This window comes from Trachinotus anak, unplaced genomic scaffold (assembly GCF_046630095.1).
Source record: "Trachinotus anak isolate AG129_WGS33_773 ecotype Australia unplaced genomic scaffold, CSIRO_AGI_Tana_v1 ptg000015l, whole genome shotgun sequence".
Lineage (NCBI taxonomy): Eukaryota > Metazoa > Chordata > Actinopteri > Carangiformes > Carangidae > Trachinotus > Trachinotus anak.
Genome location: NW_027273866.1, coordinates 16,007,028 through 16,029,830, shown reverse-complemented (window position 1 = coordinate 16,029,830; position 22,803 = coordinate 16,007,028). Strand labels below are relative to the sequence as shown.

Genomic DNA, 22,803 nt, shown 5'->3' with positions numbered 1-22,803 from the left:
ATATTTTTACAACAACATCTCAAACGCTGCAGATGAAGGTGGAATCTCAGGTGGTGATGAACCTCAGTCTCAGCTCATGGTCCAATGAAAGCATATGAATGTACAGTTCAGGTGTCCACATACTTTTGGTCATGTATTGATTTTGATATTGATATTACCATAATTGTCATGATATCTATGTGTAAATATATTTGGATATGTTACCTGTTTATTATCTGTTTATATCTATGACCTGTGTCCACTTTCATATCTCTTCACCTCCTCTTCCTCCTCTCCTCTATCCTTCATCACTCCACTCCTCTTCCTCCTGTCTCTCTCTTCTACATTGTCTCCATCTCTTTCTCACTGATGACATAACAGAACTGAAAACTGAAATGTGCCCATGTCAGCATTTCAGTATGAAGGAGGTGTTCTGTGTGGACAGACAGACAGACGGTGAAATATCCACAATTCTGCTGTTTGGTTCTATTCTACCTTTAAATGAATAATCATGTTCTTACAACAAAGAAAAATATCAGAAAAGAAAAAATCAACATGTCAGTAACTGCTGTGGTTTATAAATCTCAATGTAGAGTAGAATAGAATAGAATAGAGTAGAGTAGAACAGAATAGAGAGGAGTGGAGCAGAGTGCAGTGGAGCTGGCAGTGGATATGGACAGGCAGTCATGTTTATTCATGCAGCCATGAGCTGCAGACCTGCAAGGTGACTGGCTGACACACACACACACACACACACACACACACACACACACACACACAAATGTATGCAGATGCAGGAAAAAAAAGACAAACACTCACACATCTGGCCTGTCTATCACCATGGATCAGCGACAGTGAGGAAGGTGTGTGTGTGTGTGTGTGTGTGTGTGTGTGTGTTTGAGGTGTGATAGAGTAAACAACAAAAGTGGTTCAGTCTGAGTACTGCTGCTACTGCTACATGTACATGTCTGAATATTAATGCTACAATAACTCAGGAACTCCAAGATGCACATTATTATTATTATTTATTTATTTATTATTTTATAGACACTTAAAAACATCAACTGAATCATTGGTAATTCACTTCTTCATCCATCCTTCCATCCTTTACCTCTCTGTAGCAGGCTTTACCACCACTGTATATACTGTGTGTGTGTGTGTGTGTGTGTGTGTGTGTGTGTGATCTTGTTAATATTTCACACCACCCTCACAGGCATGTGTGAGTTTATTAATTATGGCTGAAATGTGAAGCAAAGACGCTCATGAATAACAGCAACTGCTGCTGCCTGTCAATCTGACTCCTGCAGCAGCCAACAGCTGGATCGCTGCAAACACACACACACACACACACACACACACACACACACACACACACACAAAGAGCCACATAAACAAACAACTACTCCAGCTACAGTTACTGTAGCCACTATTTCATCTCCTTCAACCTTTATGAAAGTTTCTAGAGTTAATTATATTGATTTTGATTTGTCTTTTTTTTTTGTGTGTTTTATTTTTTCTGTAACTTTCAGACTGATGTCGTCTCAGTGTAACTACCCAGTTAACACACAGTTAAAGTAACAACACACTGCCTCGATTAAATGACAAAAACACAATAATACTAAATAAAATGACACTAAACAGCAACAACTAAACAAGAAATAAAAGAGTAAAATACTGAGCGCGCAAAGTTAGTGCTTCAGTCCACTCAAAAGCATTATCTGGAGCTTTCAGCTGGTTCTAATGGTCTTCATCTGTTCATCAGACTGACCATGACATGATGACGTGTAGTTAAAAAATCACTTCCTTCCCTGTTTTTTTTTTTTACCAGACACAGCATTTTATAAAGACAAATATTATTTAAATAAAATAAATAAAATAAAATACTATAAGATTTTGTAACTTGTAAATAAAATCACTGAAATACAGAAACTAGTAAATCAAAAAGAAAACATAAGATAAAATACAGAAACTAATGTAAGAGGAGATTTATTTCTGTAAAGGTTTATTTCTCTGGTTTATTGAGAGACTTGGAATAACTGAAGAAATGGTTGTCGGTGTTCAGATTTCCTACTGTGACAGCAGACATTGAAGTGGTTCAAGTTATCCAGATGAAGCTAGTTAAGAGTAACCAGCGTTAAACTATTGAATAAAAAATAATAATATCACTAGTGTAAACTACAACTTCACGGTGAGATAAAACAGCCTGATCACAACAGCATAAACACTACTACACAACTACTACTGCAATGATTACTACTAATGTCACCTCCAGTACCACTACTACTATGATTACAATTACTACTAATAAAGACGCACACATGAACACACACACACACACACACACACACACACACACAGACTGACTGAGTCTTGTGGACACTGATTATTCACACACACACACACGTGTTTGCACATAGAAACACACATCTGCACTGTTTAAACCCACATGTGTGTGTTAACATGCTACATATGCAAATTTGAGCAAATGCATGAACTAATGGCAAGTGAAGGAGTGTGATTCTACACACACACACAGTTAAAAAGCAGCTTCATTGCCATACTCACAGAGCTGTAAATGCTCCGGGCTTCCAAATCACACATTACACGGACCTGCTCAACTTAATTTGCCTTTGATCTTTTTTTTTCTACTTCTTCAAAAACACCGAATTACAGATTCTCTCTCTCTCTCTGGACAGAGTAAATGTAATTAATAAGGCGTACATCAGAGGCGGTGGCTGAGCTCTGGCTGTAGGCTCTCTCTCTCGCTCGCTCTCTCTCTCTCTCTCACCAGATTCTACTTTTTTTTCTTCATGTTTTCACAACATATTTACTCTAATTGAAAATCTACCATTCCTTGACAAACAGGCTGAATTATTAAAAAGATTTTTATCCGCCCCCCCACACTTCCACACACAGCCCTGTAATGGAATGAAATAATAGCTTTCATGTGTTTGAAGTAAGTTATTTTATTTTTAATGGTGATTTAAAACAGGCAGCTGGAGCAAGAAGGAGTCTGATATGAGACGTTTTGTCCTGGAAAGTGTTGGCCCAGTTTATATCAAACTGCAGGAGTCAGTTTATGTCTTAAAATACGTCTAGAAACAAATGATTGAGAAGAAAACTTTTACACCACATTAACAACTGTTTTCAGCCAGCTTAAAGGAGCTATTTGAAGGTTTTAGCTAGCATAGCTAAAGTAAGCAAATGTTGCAAGCTCAGCATCAAACTTCATTCTTTTACTCACCAGCTGTCTCCAGATGTGGAAAGCAGGTCTCTTGTTTCACTTTTCTTCTACTGAAGTTAGCATGCTAACCAGCTAGCTCCAGCTCACCTCATCAATTTCCGATACCGAGTCGCTGTAGCGTCCAGTCTGCCCTGAAGAAGTGGCTGCTCAGAGGACATATTAAAACCTCTTGTCTTGTTAATGCAACAATAAGTAAACAGCTGTTAATCCTAACGTTAGCTGAGGCAGTAGCAAAACTTACAAATAGCTCCTTAAAAAGTGACTTAATCATAATTCACACAGCAACTACAGATCTTTTAAGCTCAACGTTAGCATTTAGTCATCTTCTGAAATGAACACTAACATTACATCATTGCCTGAGGGTCAAACCTGAGACGGTAAAAGACAGAAGCAAAGATATAGAAACCATCAAATCAAACTCTGACTAACCTGATCAAAATTCAGCCCAATGTTCAATGTAAGAGTTCTCTTAAATTCAGGTTAAATTCCTGCTAAGTGAATCCAATGTTGCTACAAGCAGCACAACATGAATCACAATTAAAAAAAGAAAAATCAAATGAGGGCTCAGCTCCTTGTTTCTATCACAGGAAAAATAAATTCCTGAAAGCAGTGAAAATCTGAAGCATCAAGTAATATAGTCGAGTTCGGTTAAATCTAACCACAGCAACAACAAGGCCTCCTCATCTGTAAAGCTAACAAGTAAAACATACATTTTTAATGTGGAATTAGGTAAAACTACATTTTTTTAAATTTTTTTTAAAATTTGGATTCAGTTTTTTCACCTGCAGCAGAATTTAAAACAGACTCATTAATGTGCATTAGGATGAGGCTAAAACACTCCTGTAAAAACCACCAAAATAAAAGCTTTAAAAAAAACTTTACGTGCTCCACAGATTGTGTCAAATCCACAGCAAACTGGAGGCACATGCAACTTCTGAAGCAGATTTCAAGATTTATTCTCTCTTCAAGCAGCAGAACATGAATCAAAGTGAAGGAAGTAAAAGTCCTGTGAGGCTTCATCCACTTGTTTCTCACCGTCTCACTCCGAACACCACAACCCCAACAATACGTTTAACAAACACACACACGGGAAACTCCCTTCTCTCCTGTTAAAACTGTACGAAACACATCTATAGGCACCATAATGGAGCCAAACAGCAGGTTTTATTTCATGTGCACGACGTCTCTCCAGCGCTGCGTCTTCCTCGGGGGGAAATCTCGCTGCAGTAACAAGCCCGGGCGATGCTGAGAAAGTGCCGCAGGCAACAGCAAGCAGCGGCGCAGCAGCTCAGGCAGGTGAAGACGGGGTGAAAGTCAAATCTCTTCACTGTAAACAAAAACCCGGGAATAAGGAAAAGTAAATATGTGTTGTGTGGATAAAAGAAATGTGTGCGTTTGTGTGTGTATGTGTGTGTGTGTGTGTGTGTGTGTGTGTGTTTGCTCTGGATCTGAGTGATTGTTTGCGGGCGCCACAGGTGGGTAGCTGTCCAACGAGGTGAGGGATTTGCTGTTATGAGGACGGATAGACGAGAAGAGGAGGGAGTTGTTATCAAAGAGCGGCTGCAGTTTAGAGCTGAACGCTCGTCAAATACAAAAAAAACAAAAAAGATGTTTTCAGCACTTTTCTGAGAGCGGTCTGGGATGACGCTGCGCCGCGATTCGTCTCTCAGGTGCATCATGTCAGAGACGAGTTAACAGCTGCTCACGGTGATGCTGAGGAGACGGGGGATTTACAGGCATGAGGACTGATGCGGTGCACGCTGACAGGCTCCTGAGTGTGTGCCCAGGAATCTAAAGAGAGGCCAAATGAAGAGTTCAAATCTTTATCTGGATGATGTCTGGTGTTATTCTCAGGGCGCAGTGGCGGCCCAGCAGCGACAAAAACAACAAGAAAGACGCCAGCGTCAGTCAAAAGCCACGGCTGGATGGTGTGGACGGATCCTGAGACGCCAACAGATCATTTCTCAGCACTTTGGAGAGGTTAAGTGAAACTGCTGCAGTTTAAAAACTGCACCTAAACTTTGAGTATTTCTTCACTCTGGAGATAAAGACTTGTTGTGCGTTTCCTGACTGAAGCTTCCAGCCACACAGACCCACACTGGTGTTATACACAACTACAGGACACAGTACAAAACACTGCAGGAAAACATCAATGAAACCTGTGACGCAACTTAAATCTAACAACATACAACACGTGTTACCGATTTTAGGCTTATTGCAGCCTTAGCAGTAAATAATAATACAATAAAGCAACAGTTAGAAAAAAAATATGATTAAATATGGGAAAAATTCAACACAAGCAGAAAACAGGAATTTACATTTTCAATATTTAACCAAAACAAGATGTTTCCAGAGTTTAAGTGACCTAAACCCAACGACACTCTGTGTCCGGTGCAACAAGAGAGTGTGCAACCAATCTGGAGTCTGGAGGTGCAACACAGACGCTTCCCAGAGCCGTGGTGTCTGAATGTTGAGCGTCTTCCTGTTTGATTTCCTGCAGGTAAACAAGGTTTCAGGTGATATTAGCTGAAACTCATCTGCTGATTCGTTTCAAACCTCATCACACATTCTGACTGGTGATTTCAGTGGCAATCAGATAGATGGGGCTTAAGATCAATGCTTCTGGACTACAAACATCACATCACGACTTCAAAAGATCTGTGCTACACACACACACACACACACACACACACACACACACACACACACACACACACTGTCTCTCTGTCTAAATCTATACAATTCATTATTAACACGTTTCCTCTCAGACAAAGACACAGGTAGACGATAAAATATAGAAAAATAAAAGACAAAATAAGAGAAAAGGTTGAATTATTAAATTGAGGGAGCTCCTTCTCTTCAAAATAAAAAGACAGAGACAGAGAGGAGGAGAATTTATATTGGGGGGGTTGAAAAAAATTTGGAGTGGAAAAGTAGGTTAGAAGAGAAAGGTAAGGTGAGAGAACAAGTGGCATCAAAGAGAGAGAGTTGAACAAAGTCAGCGACACGCCAGAGTCGACTCATGCGACATGGGAGAGAGGAAAAAACACACACACACACATCAGAAGTCATCACACCTCCGCCATCAAACCAACGCTCAGAGAGAGAGAGGGAGAGAGGGGGAGAGAGAGAGCATGAAAGTGAACTTGATGGAGGAAGAGGAAGGAAGGAAAGGAAGCAATAAGGAAACAAGTAGGACTTATAATAAACACAGAGGAGACAAAGAAGAATGGATGGAGAGAAAAGGTAAAGGAGGAAAGGAAGTGGAAAAAAGGCAGGATGGAGGAAGGAAAGAAAGAGGCAAAAAGTAAGAAAGATAAGAGGGGTGAAAGGAAAGGGAAGAAAGAAGGAACAAAGGAAGATAGGAGGAAAAAAAACATGAAGGAACAGGAAAAGGAAAGAAACCATGAAAGGAAAAGTTGAGAAAGAGAGGAAACAACAGAAGGAAAAGAGATCAAAGAAAGGAAATAGGGAAGAGAGGATACGAAGAACAAGAGTGGAAAAGAAAGAAAGAAAGAAAGAAAGAAAGAAAGAAATGAGGGGAGGAGAGGAGGATGAAGGCATTGTGAAAGGAGAGGGAGGGATAGGGGGACGGCAGAGGACGGGAGAGGGAGGAGAGGGATGAGAGGAAAGAGAATAAGGAAAGGGAGATGATGTGAGGAGAAATGTGGAAAAGATGAAGAGGAGGAAGAGGAGAGAAAAGTGGGAGCTGCAGACAGATAAAGACAAAGGGGAAGAAGAGAAAAAACTGAGGGAGGGAGGTGGAGAAAGAGAAAAGGCTAAGAAGAGGACGGGAGGAGTGAAGGAGGTGAGTTGAAGGAACAAAAGAAAGAAGGAAAGGAGAAAGGCAGAATATGACAGAGAAAAGAGGAGGTGGAGAAAGAGAAAAGAAAGAGAAAACAGAAGAGGAAGAGGAGGATTTATGTGTTTTTAGAGCTGTCAGCGCTGAAGGACAGACCTGCTACACCTCCAATCCATCTCTCTCTCCGCCTCTGTCTCCATCATAAATTCAGATACATACATGTTTGCATCTCTTTATCATCCCTCTCTTCCTTTCTTCCTCCTCACTGAGCACCGTCCCTGCTGCAACAGCACTGAGTGGTCCTCACCAACACAACCATAGAGCTGGTTTTAGACACCATAGGGTTCAGGTTCAGATTACACTTAGATTAGATTTAGATTAGGTTTAGATTAGGTTTAGGTGAGGTTTAGATTAGATTTAGATTAGGTTAAGATTAGGTTTAGGTTAGGTTTAGGTCTCATGTCAGAGTCAGATGTTTTGTTGACCCATCCAACGGGGCCAGGTGGAGGCCTTCAGTGCGGGACCTGTATCATTGATTATCACCTATTAAACATCACAGAGTTGCATTAATCTTATCAATAAGTGGACATATTTGGATGTTAATCAGACCACTGTTGGATTTTGAAGGTGGTGCTGTTGTGTAATGCTCACTGTAGGCCTTATGCTGCGTTCAGGACATGTCGGAAGTTACAAGCTCCAACTCATAAAACATGATTCGAACAGATTAAACTGACTTTTCGCTAAGAAACACATGCAGTGCTTGAACTTGACATCAAAACTACAATCATGGCGTCCTCTGGGACAGTAAAAGTCATTTAATATTGTATGTAACATATTTAGAATCATATTATATAAGTGAAGACACAAGACGACAAACGGAACATGTTCCTTGTAAAGACAACAACATAGTGTGAAGTTGTTACTGCGGTGTCCATACTGTTTTCTGAGTGGATCGTGTGAATGGATGTTTTTTGGAACGTGTGAATTCCCATTCAGAGGCTTCAAAGTTTTCTGTTGTCAATAACCGATTTGTGTTGGAGCCCAATCTGCATTTTTGCACTGGTGCTGAGTAAATCAGGTTTCCAGTGTGGATCAGGAAGCCACAACAGTCGTCCTGAGCACAGCCACAGACAGCAGGTTAGGGCGCGTCATCAAGTGACTGCAGCCAGGTCGCAGCGGCCGGGGGCGGGCCTTCACAAAAGGGCACTTTGGACGTCAAGGGGCAGGTGGTCAGTCACCTTCAGCTCGCCCTCTGCGCCTGCGTGCCGTCCGCCTGTCCTGACCCCCTCCTGAGGCGACCAGAGTCAGATTTCCTACAGCTGCTCGTTGTCATTTGAAAGTAAACATCTGATATCTCAGGGCCACTTCTGTCATTTTTCTTGAGAGGACAGTCTTTGCTGTGTCTCCACTGCATCAATGGGGAACCAGACCATCAAAACAGTAATTTGGGTGGTGCTGGACTTCAGTGATAGACATCCTGTTTCTTCAGATAATGATACGTCCTCCCTCTCGTTCTGTCTGAAGCCAGTAAACACGACTGGAACAACTCCTCTCTCTCAACTTTTCTATTGTCTCACACTAAACATTAACTCTCTCTCACACACACACTCGTTCTCTCTAGCCTTGGTTAGGTTCCACTTGAATAACAGCAGCGCCATGGTGTGTGTGTGTGTGTGTGTGTGTGTGTGTGTGTGTGTGTGTGTGTGTGTGTGTGTGTACCGGGCTGCAGTAGGCAAACTCTCCCTGGTACATCTGTCTCTTCTAGTTTACAACCATTCTGCACACTTGCACACCCACTATAAACTCAAAAACACACAACAACAGCAACACACACACACACACACACACACACACACACACACACACACACACACACACACACACACAGGTAATCCTGCTCAGGCAGAGATGTGCATGTAAATACACATACAGACACATAATTAAACTACACACACACACATACTGTAACAGAAACCGAAAGAGGCCTATAAATGTGCATGTATGGTGGTATCCACACACACACACACACAATCACACACACACACACACACACAGCTGTAAGCAGAGTGGACAGGTGGAGTGTATATCAGGGGCCTCTGTGACCACCCAGCTCCTCCACCATTTATCTCAATTTCACCCCAACATTAGAAACACACCCGGCCAAAGTGAGAGAGACACGTACTGATGCACACAGACAGACACACACCACAGGCCTGTACACACACATCCTGACAAATCTAATCTAACACACACACACACACCTTTAGAGACACAAGCACGACTCTCCACTCACATGTAAATCACTGGCTTCTGATTGGCTGGCAGGCGTTTGTCAAAACACCTGGTCGACAGTTTGACTTCGGTTCTAAATTAGTGGCAGGTAACCATAGCAACAGTACGGATGCTTCAGCAGTTATCTGCCTGGTGAAACTGACAGTGACAGAATCAAACAGAGTCTTTTAATCTGTTAATGAGTTGTTAACTTTACTCCACTTTCAACCCAAAGTTGTTTTTACAATATTTTTTATTACTTTTATGACTAAAACTAAAACGTCTGCCTGTAAAAAGGTCACAGTGTGGATGTGTCGAAGCAGCGATGAAGTCAAATCATTTTAAATCTACAACTTTCAATCTGCATGGAGGTGAGAGCTGCTGTGTGGATGGAGGAGCTGAACAGTCTGTTTCTGTGCTGACTGACGGTGTTCGGTACTAAACCTTCTCCTCACACTGTCAACAAACAGGAAGAGCTCGCGCTGATTTCAAACTCTTACTTTATGACAGGAAACTGAAAGTTTCTCTGACGCTGAGCTTATATATAACTGTCATTTAAACAGACGACTGTCTCTACATATACTGTTGTTATTGAAGTAATGTTACATGGAAAAAAAGATAATAATATCAATAATAACATTAAAAATCTGACCCATGGTTACTGGGAGCTTTAAGCTGTTTAACAGCTGCTCAGAACATTTTTTTTAATTTTTTAAAAATTGAAATGGGTCCAAATTAAAATACAAACACAAACATGTTTATCTGCAAACCATCAGATAATGTCTTAAAAAGGCTCCTCCTCTGAGTGAGTGTGTGTGTGTGTGTGTGTGTGTGTGTGTGTGTGTGTGTGTGTGTGTGTGTCTTATATACAGACCTACATGGTGTTGAGCCTGTCATATAATGAGCTATTAACAGCCGTCTCCTTTCAGCTCCCTGCCTGATTCTGACATAAATCCCCCCTTTATAATCCACCACACACACACACACACATACACCCAAACCCAAGTACACTACGACATCTAGCCTCAGCCTAAACTAGCCTAACTCTTCCCTCTGTTCTCTGACAAAGAGGGAGAGCGGCAATCCAGATTGCAATATGTATATTATACACACACACACACAAACACAGACATCTACACACATAATAAGATACAACACTGACACAATCTGATGATCCGTCCTGTTCACCAGACTCACTGAGCTGTCACAGGTTTCAACAGGTACAACTCACACATGAGAAACATCATACGACTGACAACACACCACTGCAAAGCTTCTCTTAGCATCTAAACACACATTCTCCCTTGTGATGAAAATAAAAGTGAAGGTGAGATTTACCTGCAGAGCGAGCCAGTCAGAGTCTGTTCTCCTCCAACCTGCACAGTCATTTTCAGGTAAAGACGACTTTGTGCATCTTAACTACACTGACGCAGCTGAGTCCAGCTCAGCTGGACACAGGCAGTACAGCTGTAAGAGCAGCACCGCTGCAGGACTAACTGCAGTTTAAACTGACCCAGCGGGACCTTTTGTCCTTTTTGTGCAACGAGCAGAATGTCTTAGTTCAGCAGCTGTGTTTCAGTCCTCCATCTTTAATCAGTCCTTTCACTCTGTACTGAAATCCTTGTTGTCATCGTCTGGGTTTCAACCACAACCGGTGGCTGTACAGAGCAGAAGCCGCTCAACTCTGACAACTGTCAGAGACGATTAAAGCACCTGGGCAGCACCACAGTGAGTGACACTGTGGATACAGCAGTTTGGGTCATTTCAGGTTTATGGAAATGACTCTGAAGCTAAAGGACACTTCAGAGGAACAAAACGAAACTAAACAACTACTCTCAAGGGTCCAGACCTTTAATTCAAGTCTTCAGGCGTCTCTGAAGTTACTGTCTGCTTGCTTTCACTCACTTTCAGATATTAAGCTAAGCTAAGCTAATTATCATACCACACAGAGACATCAGGAGACACAGGGTTCGCTACATGAGAAGAGTTACTTCAAACTATTCACACTGCTCTCATCCAACAAAACACACACACACAAACACACACTACTACCACTACTACCACTACTACCACTACTACTACTGCGCACACAGACGTTACCATGGTGAGGAGGTATGCTGCTGGCCGGCCAGGTGAAGAGTCTTGGGCCGGGCGGCGGAGCAGCTGCCTGCATTAGCCGGCCGCTCCCAGTAGGGGTCACTGTGAAACACACAAAAAAAACGTGAAAAGGTTCTTTAACGACAGCCATAAGAGACAACGAGCAGGAGAAGAAGAAGAAGTGGGAGGAAGAAGAAACATAAGCAAGAGAAATTATTATTTATGAAACATGGAGAAGAGAGAGTGCACAGAAAACAAGAAAATAATTCTGCACAGAAAAATACAAATGTCATGAGCTATGTAACCAATTAAAGAACATAAAATGAACCATTGCAAAATATATTTAGATAAGCAGTAATTAATAAGATAATTTGAAAATAGCTTCATGTGGAAAAATGATCAACAGTTGGGCATTTCTAGCTCAGTGGATCTTATACAGTCTCAAATACTGTACCAGTCTGGTGACAACAGAAACAGGCGACCATTGAAACAGCCTGATCTTTGTTTCAACAACCCAACAACAAGCAGCGGCCAATAGGAAGGCTCATCATCACCATCTCACAGAACTTTATTCTATATTCAAGAAAAGCTCCAAAAGTTTCCAAATGTGTAAAACACGATGAAGGAAGACACCTGGAGGAGAAGTTCCACTCGGTGCAGCCATTATAAAACATGTCGCCTCCCCAGGTACAATAACGAGCTGTTGTGGCCTTCCTCAGCGGACATAGGAGAAATAAATAACTGAAGCAAGTTTCAAGAGTGTGAAAACTGATTTTCACACAGTGTGGAAATGGATTTCTGGAACAGCAGGTGCAGAATATTCAGAAATGTAAAAATGTGTCACATGCTTTGAGCTAAAACTTGCAAAAACTCAACTTGCAAGCTCATCAAACACCTTTATTACTATCGTCTATAATATGGTTGAGTGAAGAATTAAAATCAGCAAATTTCCAAAAACTTCTTTGCTACACAGTGAAATTTGCAGATGGTCACTTCACCCAGGTGATGATCCAGGTTTCAATATTTCACTCCATGTAAACATCATGCAGCTTCAACGAGGAGCTGGAACCAACTGATACAGAAAATAGACCTGATGGAATAAGATGATTTAAAGCTCCACCCAGTCTAAAGGTAGATGTCCATGTGTTTGTGATTATAAAGCAGGTCTAGGTTCTATATTAATACTGTGAAAGTATCAAAGCCTCAGTCCACAGAGAAATGCACACAGCCTGTATTCAGAAACTGAGCCTTAAAACCAGCTGTCAGGACTTCTGGAACTTTGTGATGTCACAACAAAGCAGTCACTGCCCTCAACAATGCCCCAAGCCCCGCCCACCTGGACCCACCATCCAACCTTGCAGGATTTGGCTTCTCTGAGTGTTTACCTGAAATCTGCTATATTTTTATTAGATCACTCAGAAAACAGTCAGCCAATCAGAGGAGAGGCTCAGATCCTCTCTTCTGATTGGCTGACTGAGCTGTTGTTACTAGAGCTCCAGAGAGAAGCCTGAGAGAGGAGATGTAAAACTACACTGAGATGGTTTTTGCTTTTTAAAACCACAAATATATCTTCTGATGAAGATCAACACTTCAGATAAAACACAGAAGAAGAACAAAATATGAACCTTTAACAACTTTAAGGGGAAAACAACATGTGAAAGATTAAAAGTCTGAGGCCCTGCACAAATTCAGTTTGGATCCCTGCTTTTTAAACAACACTAAAGTCCATTTCTCTCGTCCTTGTCCATGAATGAAAGTCTTCTGATTATCAGTACGCTCAAACTAAAATCTCTTGTCGGCTGGTTAAAGTGTTAAAGTGCATTTTGAGATGTACCTGCTCGACTGAAGCAGCTCCTGCCTTTGGAAATATTTAAAATAAATAAAACCTCCAGTTTTTGTGGTGGTGTTTTTTTTTTTTTTTTGAAAAGCTAAACGCTGCCGACTGGGACTCGACAGGCAGCCGAAGTGACACCGAGTCAAATACAAAATACAAAGCAGCCCCAAAGTGACTGTCTATGCACAGTGAATTATTTGAATTTTACACACCCACCAAAGACAGGCTGTCAAAACCCATGCCGGAATGGATTTTTCATACGAAGAGAGGGAGCGAGGGAGAGCCGAGAAGAATAAAGGAGAGAAGAAGAAAAAAAAATTGGAGGCGGAAAGAGGGCAAGACACACCGAGAGAGACAGGGAGGAGGAGGAGAGAGAGAGGGGGAGGGAGAGGCAGTGAAGCGGTGCTGGCTTGCAGGAGAACATTAGCTGCACTGTGTAGCGCACCATAAAACCACTGACATTGTCGGTCTTGCTTTGTGGACGAGTATTATTGTAAAACACAGTTTTCTGAGGCGAGCCGCCCGCTATTGTTCTTGTCAGAGGGTGAAGCGAGGGCAGCGCTGGCATAACTTATTTCAGGTTTTAAAGGCATGGCAGAAGGCAGAGAGTTGGTTTTCAAATTAAACCAGCGAGATGTAAGTCCGAGAGATTGTATTACTTTTAGATTTGATCTCTTGATGCATGACTAGGAAACATATCGCTGCTGCTGTCGGGGAGGGAGGGAAAAAAAACAATAAAAGATAAAAAGAGAGAAGCAGGTTTGTTCCCTCACTCAGGTCGGTGTGTACTTCACTGATGGTACAACAAGGTTTCAAGAGGCGGAGAGAGCAGCTCGGATCATATCAACCCTCAGTCCATGTAGCTGAAACAAATCGATTATCAGAGTTTTGAAGTATTTGCTGCGTCATGACTCCACAGTGGATGTGACATCAGCCCGTCCCACATGTCTCTGGGGTAAAAGAAAGATGGCGTCACATGATCATCCTCGTGGTCGAGGGAGAGTTTTCAACATGTCAGAGATTTATATCATCTCCATTTAAACTGAAGCTTTTCTTCTGTTTAAACCCACAAAGGCAAAGAACAGAAACACTGATGTGCAGCCTGAAACCTTCTAAATATTACAACCATCAGTTTTGGAAATGCTCAGCGAGGAGGACATTGGGCCTGAATGTGTGTTTGCTGAGAGACAGGTAAGGTAGAAACAGCTGCTTACAAAAACCTCAAAGGAACAGAGGTTCAGATAATCTCTGAAATAAATGCGACAAAACTGTAGAGACTGAGTTTCACTTTGTAGTTACATTTTTAACACACTGTTTCCCCGTTTTCTCACTTTTTAGCCTGCTATAAAAAAATAATATTAATAATAATAAAATAATAATCATAATATTAATTAAATAAAAAAATTAAATATAGTCACACATAACTTTTTGTGTGCTCATGTTTTATATGAGCTAATGCCATTGAAAACAACTCACTAACATCATGACATCACATAAAACACCACAGCAGTTTGTGCTGGTGTCAGAAGACAGACAGTCGGGTTTAACAGTTTTTTTTTATCTGAGGCAGCTTTTGATTGGTCAGTCACACACACACACACACACACACACACACAGCTGACCTCTGACCTCTGCTATGTCTCTGATTAATAGAACAGAGACCTCTGGTAAAGTGACCAATCACATCACTTCTTTCTCTCCATCGGTTTCTCTCCATCTTCTTTCTTTTTTACACTCTCTCTCTCTTTCACTCTCTTCTTCACCTCTTCCTCCCACCATCTCCTTCCTCCATCTGTCTTTATCCATCACTCACTCCTTCTGCCCTCACACCTCCATTTTTCCTCCTCTTTCTCCTTTTGCCCTTCTTCACATTTTCCTCCCTCCCCTCTCACTTCCATAAATCATCCCTCCCTTTTTCCCTCCCTCCTGCTGTCCCCCCCTTCCCCTCTCTTTTCCTCTTTCTTCCCATCGCTCCCTCGTCATCCTGTCCTTAAATCCATCCTCCTCCTCCCTTTCTCACATCCTTAAATCTTTCACCATTTTTCCCTCCATCCTTTCTCCTCCTCTCCTGCCTTTCTATCTCTCCACCCTCTACACTTTATTCCCTCCTCTAACTCCCTCCATCTCTCCTTTTTAAAGAGAGATGGACTCTTTTTTTTTCTTCACCTCTGTTCATAGCCCTTCTGCAATTCACCATCTCTGTTCTCCTCTTCCTATTCCTTACTCCCTCTCTCCTTCCTTTTCCTGTTCTTTACTTCTTTACCTCTATCCCTCTTACCCTTAAATCCCCCTCCTTCCTTCTTCTGTCTTCCATCCTTAAATCCTTCTCTCTTTGTCTTTTTCTCCATCCCTCCATCCTCTCTCTCTCTCTCTTTTTCAGCACTCTCTCCATTAGTTCCAGATTGATGCCTTCAGGTGTCATTTTGGAAAGTGGACAAATAACTGCACTGCATCACACACACACACACACACACACACACAGAAGATCAACCATACACACATTACAGCTGTAGGCACACACTGACAATGCAAGTACACAAACAGACACACACACACTTGCATAATCGCTCATGCACACTCTGGCTCACAAACAGAAATTCAATAACCTGAGAATAAACAGTCGCTGGCCCGTGCACACCAACACACGCACAAAAAGACAGACTCATGGGTAAATGCACACTGAGATGCACATAAGCAAGTAAACAAACACACACACACACACACACACACAAGTAACAAACGCACACTCCATCAGGCCAAAATGGCAGTGGTGGGAGGCAGTACAATGGGTATTGCCAGGCGCCGGCAGAGCTAAATTGCAGACAGCGAAGGGGAGATCTGGGCCATTTTTCAAGGCCGACTATATATTACAAATTGGCTACCAGGGCATTGTCTGAGAGTACGCACACATACACACACACTGGTGCGCTCGCACACATGCACAAAGTGAAAAACTAATCCTGGCTTGTCCTATTGTAGCCCACAGAGCCGCAGAAATCTGCCCTTTTCCCTCTTTTTCGACAATTTCCCCGGAATAAACCATGTGATTGAAAATGTGTCAGTTTAGCGTGCAGTGCCAACACACAAAGACACACACAGACACACACACACACACACACAAGCAAGAAATACACACACTCCTGTTCCCCTGTTTACTCCCTATAACCCCCGTTTGTTGTGAGAATGTTCCAACACTTCCAGGGCAGGGTCAAATCCACACACACAGAAACACACACACACACACTCACACACACAAACTACACATAGACACACACTTTGTCCCCAGCTGGCCAGATGTGTTGGTCCAGGTTTAGCTGGTCAGTCTTGCTCCAGTGCAGCAGTAAAGCCAGAGAAGGTTTTTACTCTGAAACTAAATCCCTTCAGAAACACAACAGTGTTCGTGTGTGTGCGTGTGTGTGTGTGTGTGTGTGTGTGTGTGTGTGTGTGTGTGTGTGTGTGTGTGTGTGTGTGTGTGTGTGTGTGAGATGGAAACAACTTGAGAAAGTGGACAAAAGTCAAGACATTTGGAAACTTGAAGACATATGAAGACAGGACATTTTGGAAGGTGTGGTTTTTGAAAACAATGTTTCTGGAATGAGCGAGATATTTCTGAAAAGCTTTGAAAAACTTTGAGAAACTTGATCTTAATTTTAAAAACGTGGCGACATTTTACAAAGTCGACGTCATAGACGGATGAGACATTCAGGAAAGTCGGGAAGATAAAGATATTTACAGAGTCAGCCTGTCTGCAGGCAGCTCCAGGAAGTGAAGAGGATGAGAAGATTTTTGAGTGTCGAAGAAAGAAAAGCAAGTTCAGAACAATTTAGAAAAAAAGGACAATTTTTAATGACTGATCACATTTTTGGATTCTCAGCACAGGGAGGAGCTTTTTGGAAACACTGGACAACGTTTTGGGAAATGAGGATAATTTCAGAAAGTGAGAACTTTTCTGGAAAATAATGATCCTGTCAGAAAGTGGAGACGTCTGGTAACTTGAGCACATTTTAATGATGATTAAAAATGATGAAATATTCAACAGATATTTATGAAAACTGAGGACATGTTTTGGACATTTCAGTAAGTTATTGTGTCTTCAGAGACAACTCCTTTCAGCCCGAGGGTCGTCTGTGCAGCAGGGTCAGGTTTTACTGCGAGGCGCCCTCTAGTGGCGAAGGAGGAAGTCATGTGACGTTTCTTTTATCCACAACCTTCAGTGAGCATTTATCATTGTAACCATGACGACGCAGGTCCCTCAGCATTAAGTATAATTTATTTTAAACCAAACCATGAACTTCACTGAAACCTTACCACTCCATAACCTTAACTGTAAGTTTTTTTGTTGTTGCCATGACAACGAAGGTTCGCTAACAATCATTCGACTGGTACAGGTCGTATCTGAGGGTGGGGACAAACGAGCTGCAGCTGGTTGTGGAGAAGTGAAGATGTGTTTGTGAACTGTGACTTCAGAGACTGCAGGTCAGGACTGTTTCATGAGGACACTTTAAAAAGTTTCAGACTTTGTTTACGTTCAGGAAAATAAAAGTAAAGTTCTTCAAAAAGCTGATTGAGGGTTCAGACCTGGAGGCTGTTAGAGGATCCTCGTGTTGTCTCACTTCTGCAGAGCCTTCACATGGACCAGGATCATTACTGATGTGATTTATTATTTCATCATCTCTGTCTGAATCTGAACTTTGTCTTTTAGCTGAAACAATGAAACTGTGTGTGAGTGTGTGTGTGTGTGAGTGTGTGTGTGTGTGTGTCAGGTCTGCTGTCTCCTGCTTAAATAAAGGATCAGTGAGCTGAGGTTTGTTCTGCAGCAGAAATAAATGATTTTAAACTGAGTCTAATATTGAATGTTGAGGGAGGAACAAACTGAACAAACAACTGCTGACGTCCTCGCTCTGTGTGAGTCTGCAGGAGGTGACACACACACACACACTGTACATTTACACACTGTTTGTACACCTGTGCGCAAACAGTGTGTAAATTGAACCCCTGGTGACAGACTTACACACACACACACACACACACACACACACCTGCACTCTGAAAAACACCAGACAGACAGACACACACACACAGACCTCAATCTGTTGCTTCCTGACATGTCGGCCTCCCACAGTGGAGAGCTGAACAGGTCCACAGCTGCCACACACACACACACACACACACACACACACACACACACACACACACACACACACACACACACACACACACACACACACTAACTACTCAGTTCAGCATCAAACAAACTAACAGCTTTGTTTTCATCTACACACACACACACACGAACACAGCAGCTTTCATCAGGACATTGGAATCAGCAGCTACATGATCAGTTTACGGCTAATTAGCTCAGTTAATCATTAAAACATCACAGCTGACCAACAAAACAACGACAGGATTTACGGCAGGTCTGCGACACAGTTTCCCTTCCTCTGTGTTGTTTACTGGAGCAGTTTATCTCCCAAACCACGTCGACCACACAACAGTTGACAACAGCAACACACTTTGTTGTCGTGTAGCTGCTTTATAACACACTCACAATATTAATTTTACTCACAATTTCTACCAAATAATGTTGTTAAATCAAAATGTTTCATATTGTAAACAAACATCATCACCTCGTACAATTATTCTGTTGGTTTAACACTTTAACATCTACATTTAACAACCAAAACCATCTCAGTGTAGTTTTACATCTCCTCTCTCAGGCTTCTCTCTGGAGCTCTAGTAACAACAGCTCAGTCAGCCAATCAGAAGAGAGGATCTGAGCCTCTCCTCTGATTGGCTGACTGTTTTCTGAGTGATCTAATAAAAATATAGCAGATTTCAGGTAAACACTCAGAGAAACCAAATCCTGCAAGGTTGGATGGTGGGTCCAGGTGGGCGGGGCTTGGGGCATTGTTGAGGGCAGTGACTGCTTTGTTGTGACATCACAAAGTTGCAGAAGTCCTGACGGCTGGTTTTAAGGCTCAGTTTCTGAATACAGGCTGTGTGCATTTCTCTGTGGACTGAGGCTTTGATACTTTCACAGTATTAATATAGAACCTAGACCTGCTTTATAATCACAAACACCTTTATACTGTGTGGTTTAATCATGTTGGCCATTTGCCTAATGAAGATGCTTTTATCTGTTGCAGTAAAGTTTCCAGCTGCGCTCGAACAGAATCAGCTTCAGCAGAAACACACTGCAGGTCTGGAGCTGGACACGATCAGCCCACACGATCCTCACATCTTCCCTTTGACCGCTGTTATTTTTTAAATTTATTCCTTTTCTCTTGAACCTCCAACACCCACGACCCCTTCTCGAGTTAATCATCAGCACGAGAGGGGGAAAAATGTGGCTCAGTTTAGTTTGCACGCATTATCAGCAAATAACAAGAATAAATCCAGTGCGAGCAACACTTGCACCGCAGAGTGGTGCATGCAGGGGTAATGGATTCTGTCATTTGAAATGGATGAAGTTCCATTAGAGAGCAGGCGGCACAGTCGCGGCGCTAAGTGTGATGACGGCCGACGCTTCAGCATCTCTCTTTTTGTTCTAAGGACGACGCAGAAATAAGCTGTGACCTGAGTCCTCGACTGCAATTCACATCTCAACGGGACGTTTTTTTTTTTGTTTTTTTTTCTCCCTCCTCTCAGCGAGCACGGACAGACTGAAGGACAGAGCGGGAAAAAATCTCTGCCCTCATTAGAACTGAATCAACTGGATGAAAAGAAGGCAGCAGAGAAATAAACCAAATAAAGGGACATGAAGGAAAAGGAGGGAGCAGAGAGACAAGGTGGCCTCTTTCTCATTTACACTTCTTCACCTTTTTCTCCATCCCTCACTCCCTCTCTGTCTTAAAGCAAATAAGGTCTGCAGGGGGTGACACACACACACACACACACACACACACACACACACACACACACACAAACACAACACACAGAGATGACATGTTTATTAATCACCTCTTTAGTCGAACCACCAGCTCTGATTTACTGCTGATTTCTTCGCTGTCGGCCGCTGAGGACAGCTGCCTGACATTTACAGGTAGAAGCACTCTACAGTACACAGTCTCATACACACACACATAAATACACACACACACACACACACACACACACACACATAAAAGCACAAGCTCAGGTGGCTCTGCACATGTACAAATTATGCACACACACTCAAGCGCAATAAATCTGTGCATGAAAGCATGAAGGTGCATACATACACTCTCTCTGTCTCTCTCTCTCACACACACACACACACACACACACACAGGACTTCTGTTTACTCTATCAATTTGTGACACCGCTCTTTCCCACATTTCTCACTGTCTTCAAACACACCTAAACAAGCAAGAGCTTTTACAAAAATTACACTTCACTTCCTAACAACTACCCATAATCCTCTGCTTGTAAACTGAACCTCACATGTGATCATACGCCAGCCGTTGCCATGGCAGCATTAAAAAAAACAGACCCAGACCCTGCACAGAGTTGATCAGCGGGGTCCGACGCGCTGTGTGGACTTCTCAGCCCGACTGACTGTGATGTCACGATGACATCAGCAGCAAAAACCTCAGCCTCATCGCTCCCAACTGCAAAGCCCCGATGCATGATGGGAAATGACTGCCTTTGTTCCACAACACTGCATATTACACACACTCTGACAGTGGCGCTAACAGAATCTGGGGGGCCCTGGGCAAAGCAGCCCACCGAAGAAATCCCCACCCACCACCACCACCACACCTCGAATTGCAAACCCTGAATATCTCACATGCAGATCAGATGTCCCTGAATGCCTCACACACAGACTATGATACACAGTAAAATTTACAGATGTCCCCTGAACGCCTCACATGCACGCTCTCAGTAGACGGTAGCTAGCTACTGCGGCCCCACTAAGGGGGGGTTTGGGGGCAGCAGTGATGCACTGTAGCACCTTTAAGGGGGTTTGTAGTTATCATTGAAAAAAGGGGCCAATATGAGGAGCCATCAGGGGCCTTTTTCCCCTTTGGGGCCCCAAACATTTGCCTGGATTGTCTCCTGACAGTACGTATCTAATTTTTTGATTAATATTATAGATTTAATTCAACAAAAATACGTAAATCTCACTTTAAGATCAACGTCCCATTTTGAGATGAGCAAACTCCACCTACACTGATGTTTCCAAGGTCAAGCATCAACGTTCACACTCGCTGTGGCTTTTTTTCAACTAAACTTTATTCCAGTGCTAGAAATGCGACCAATTAATAATTTTCAAAAAGCAATGAACAAGTCTTAGATGTAACTGGTCAACACTCCAGGCTCCAAACTCTGATGATGGTTCTTTGCTTTTGAAGTTAAGTGTGAAACATGATCCCACCCCCCCTGCAGAGATAAATCGGGGGAGTTAAAGAGACAAACGATGTCTATAAAGTTGAAGGAGGTGACGTGTCTCCTCGTCTGCACGCAGCTCTAACTGAACCCGACATGTTTTATCAGAGCGTGTCACAGAGGATCAGCTGGTGCTCTGGGAATGTGAAGCATTTGGACCCAGAGCCAGGACGACAATACATTTGATTTCTCTGAAAGGATGTAAAACGTGTCTTTTGAGCTCTCGACTCACCTCGGCTACAACAAAAGGAGGCAGATTTCACAGAGGAGGATGTCTCCTCATAGGCCTCCATGTTGAATCAGGTTAGAGCTGTGACATCAGCAAAGATATTCGGACTTTTCTTCTCGCCGTCCCCTTTATATCTGAAGAATTACAGAGGGAGGTTTTGGAAGGGAGCCCTGTGTTTGAACTGCTCGTGGTGCGTTTGATGTTCGAGGCGTCTTGCCACGGCTCTCAAACAGCCCCGTGAGTGGGCATGTCACCGGCAAGATATGAGAAATCAAGCGCTCCTCATGTCTGGGCAAAAGGTTATTCTGACATTCAGCAGGAGAGGAGACAAGAGAGGAGAGGAGAGGAGACGAGAGGAGAGAAGAGGAGAGGAGAGGAGAGGAGACAAGGAGAGGAGAGGAGAGGAGACAAGGAGAGGAGAGGAGAGGAGAGGAGGCAAGAGAGGGGAGGAGGGGAGAGGAGGCAAGAGAGGAGAGGAGAGGAGAGGAGAGGAGAGGAGGCAAGAGAGGAGAGGAGAGGAGAGGAGAGGAGAGGAGAGGAGAGGAGAGGAGGCAAGAGAGGAGAGGAGAGGAGAGGAGAGGAGAGGAGAGGAGAGGAGAGGAGGCAAGAGAGGAGAGGAGAGGAGAGGAGAGGAGAGGAGAGGAGAGGAGAGGAGAGGAGAGGGGGAAACTAAAGGAGGAATAAAAGGCGTAATTTATGAGGGTTGCAGATTCAAATCCCAAAAATTAATTTCAAGCAACTACAATTATCTTGCACAAATCAAAGTCCAAATGCAAAAAGAAAAGTGCTCAAAATTACCAATGTAAACAAAATAGAAAAGTAAAAGTTAAAAGAATACAATAAAAACCTTCACCTCCATTTGTTTTTACATGTCTGTGCCTCTGCAAGTTTCAGCGTCACTTGGACTAATCCTGACTTTTCACGGTGAACCTGATGAGTCCACCTGCAGGACAGACCAGGGTCGAGGCTTCAGGAACCAC

General features: G+C 42.7%; 1 protein-coding gene across 4 annotated transcripts in view; it reads right to left on the bottom strand.

Moving 5' to 3' along the window:
• The window catches only part of LOC139632877 (neuronal PAS domain-containing protein 3), a 287,252-nt gene that overhangs the window by 196,001 nt on the left and 68,448 nt on the right, over positions 1-22,803 (bottom strand). For all 4 annotated transcript variants that reach the window (XM_071498140.1, XM_071498141.1, XM_071498143.1 and 1 more), the window contains one exon: positions 11,397-11,495. In XM_071498140.1, the coding sequence (XP_071354241.1) occupies positions 11,397-11,495 (99 nt within the window). The remainder of the gene's footprint in view (positions 1-11,396; positions 11,496-22,803) is intronic.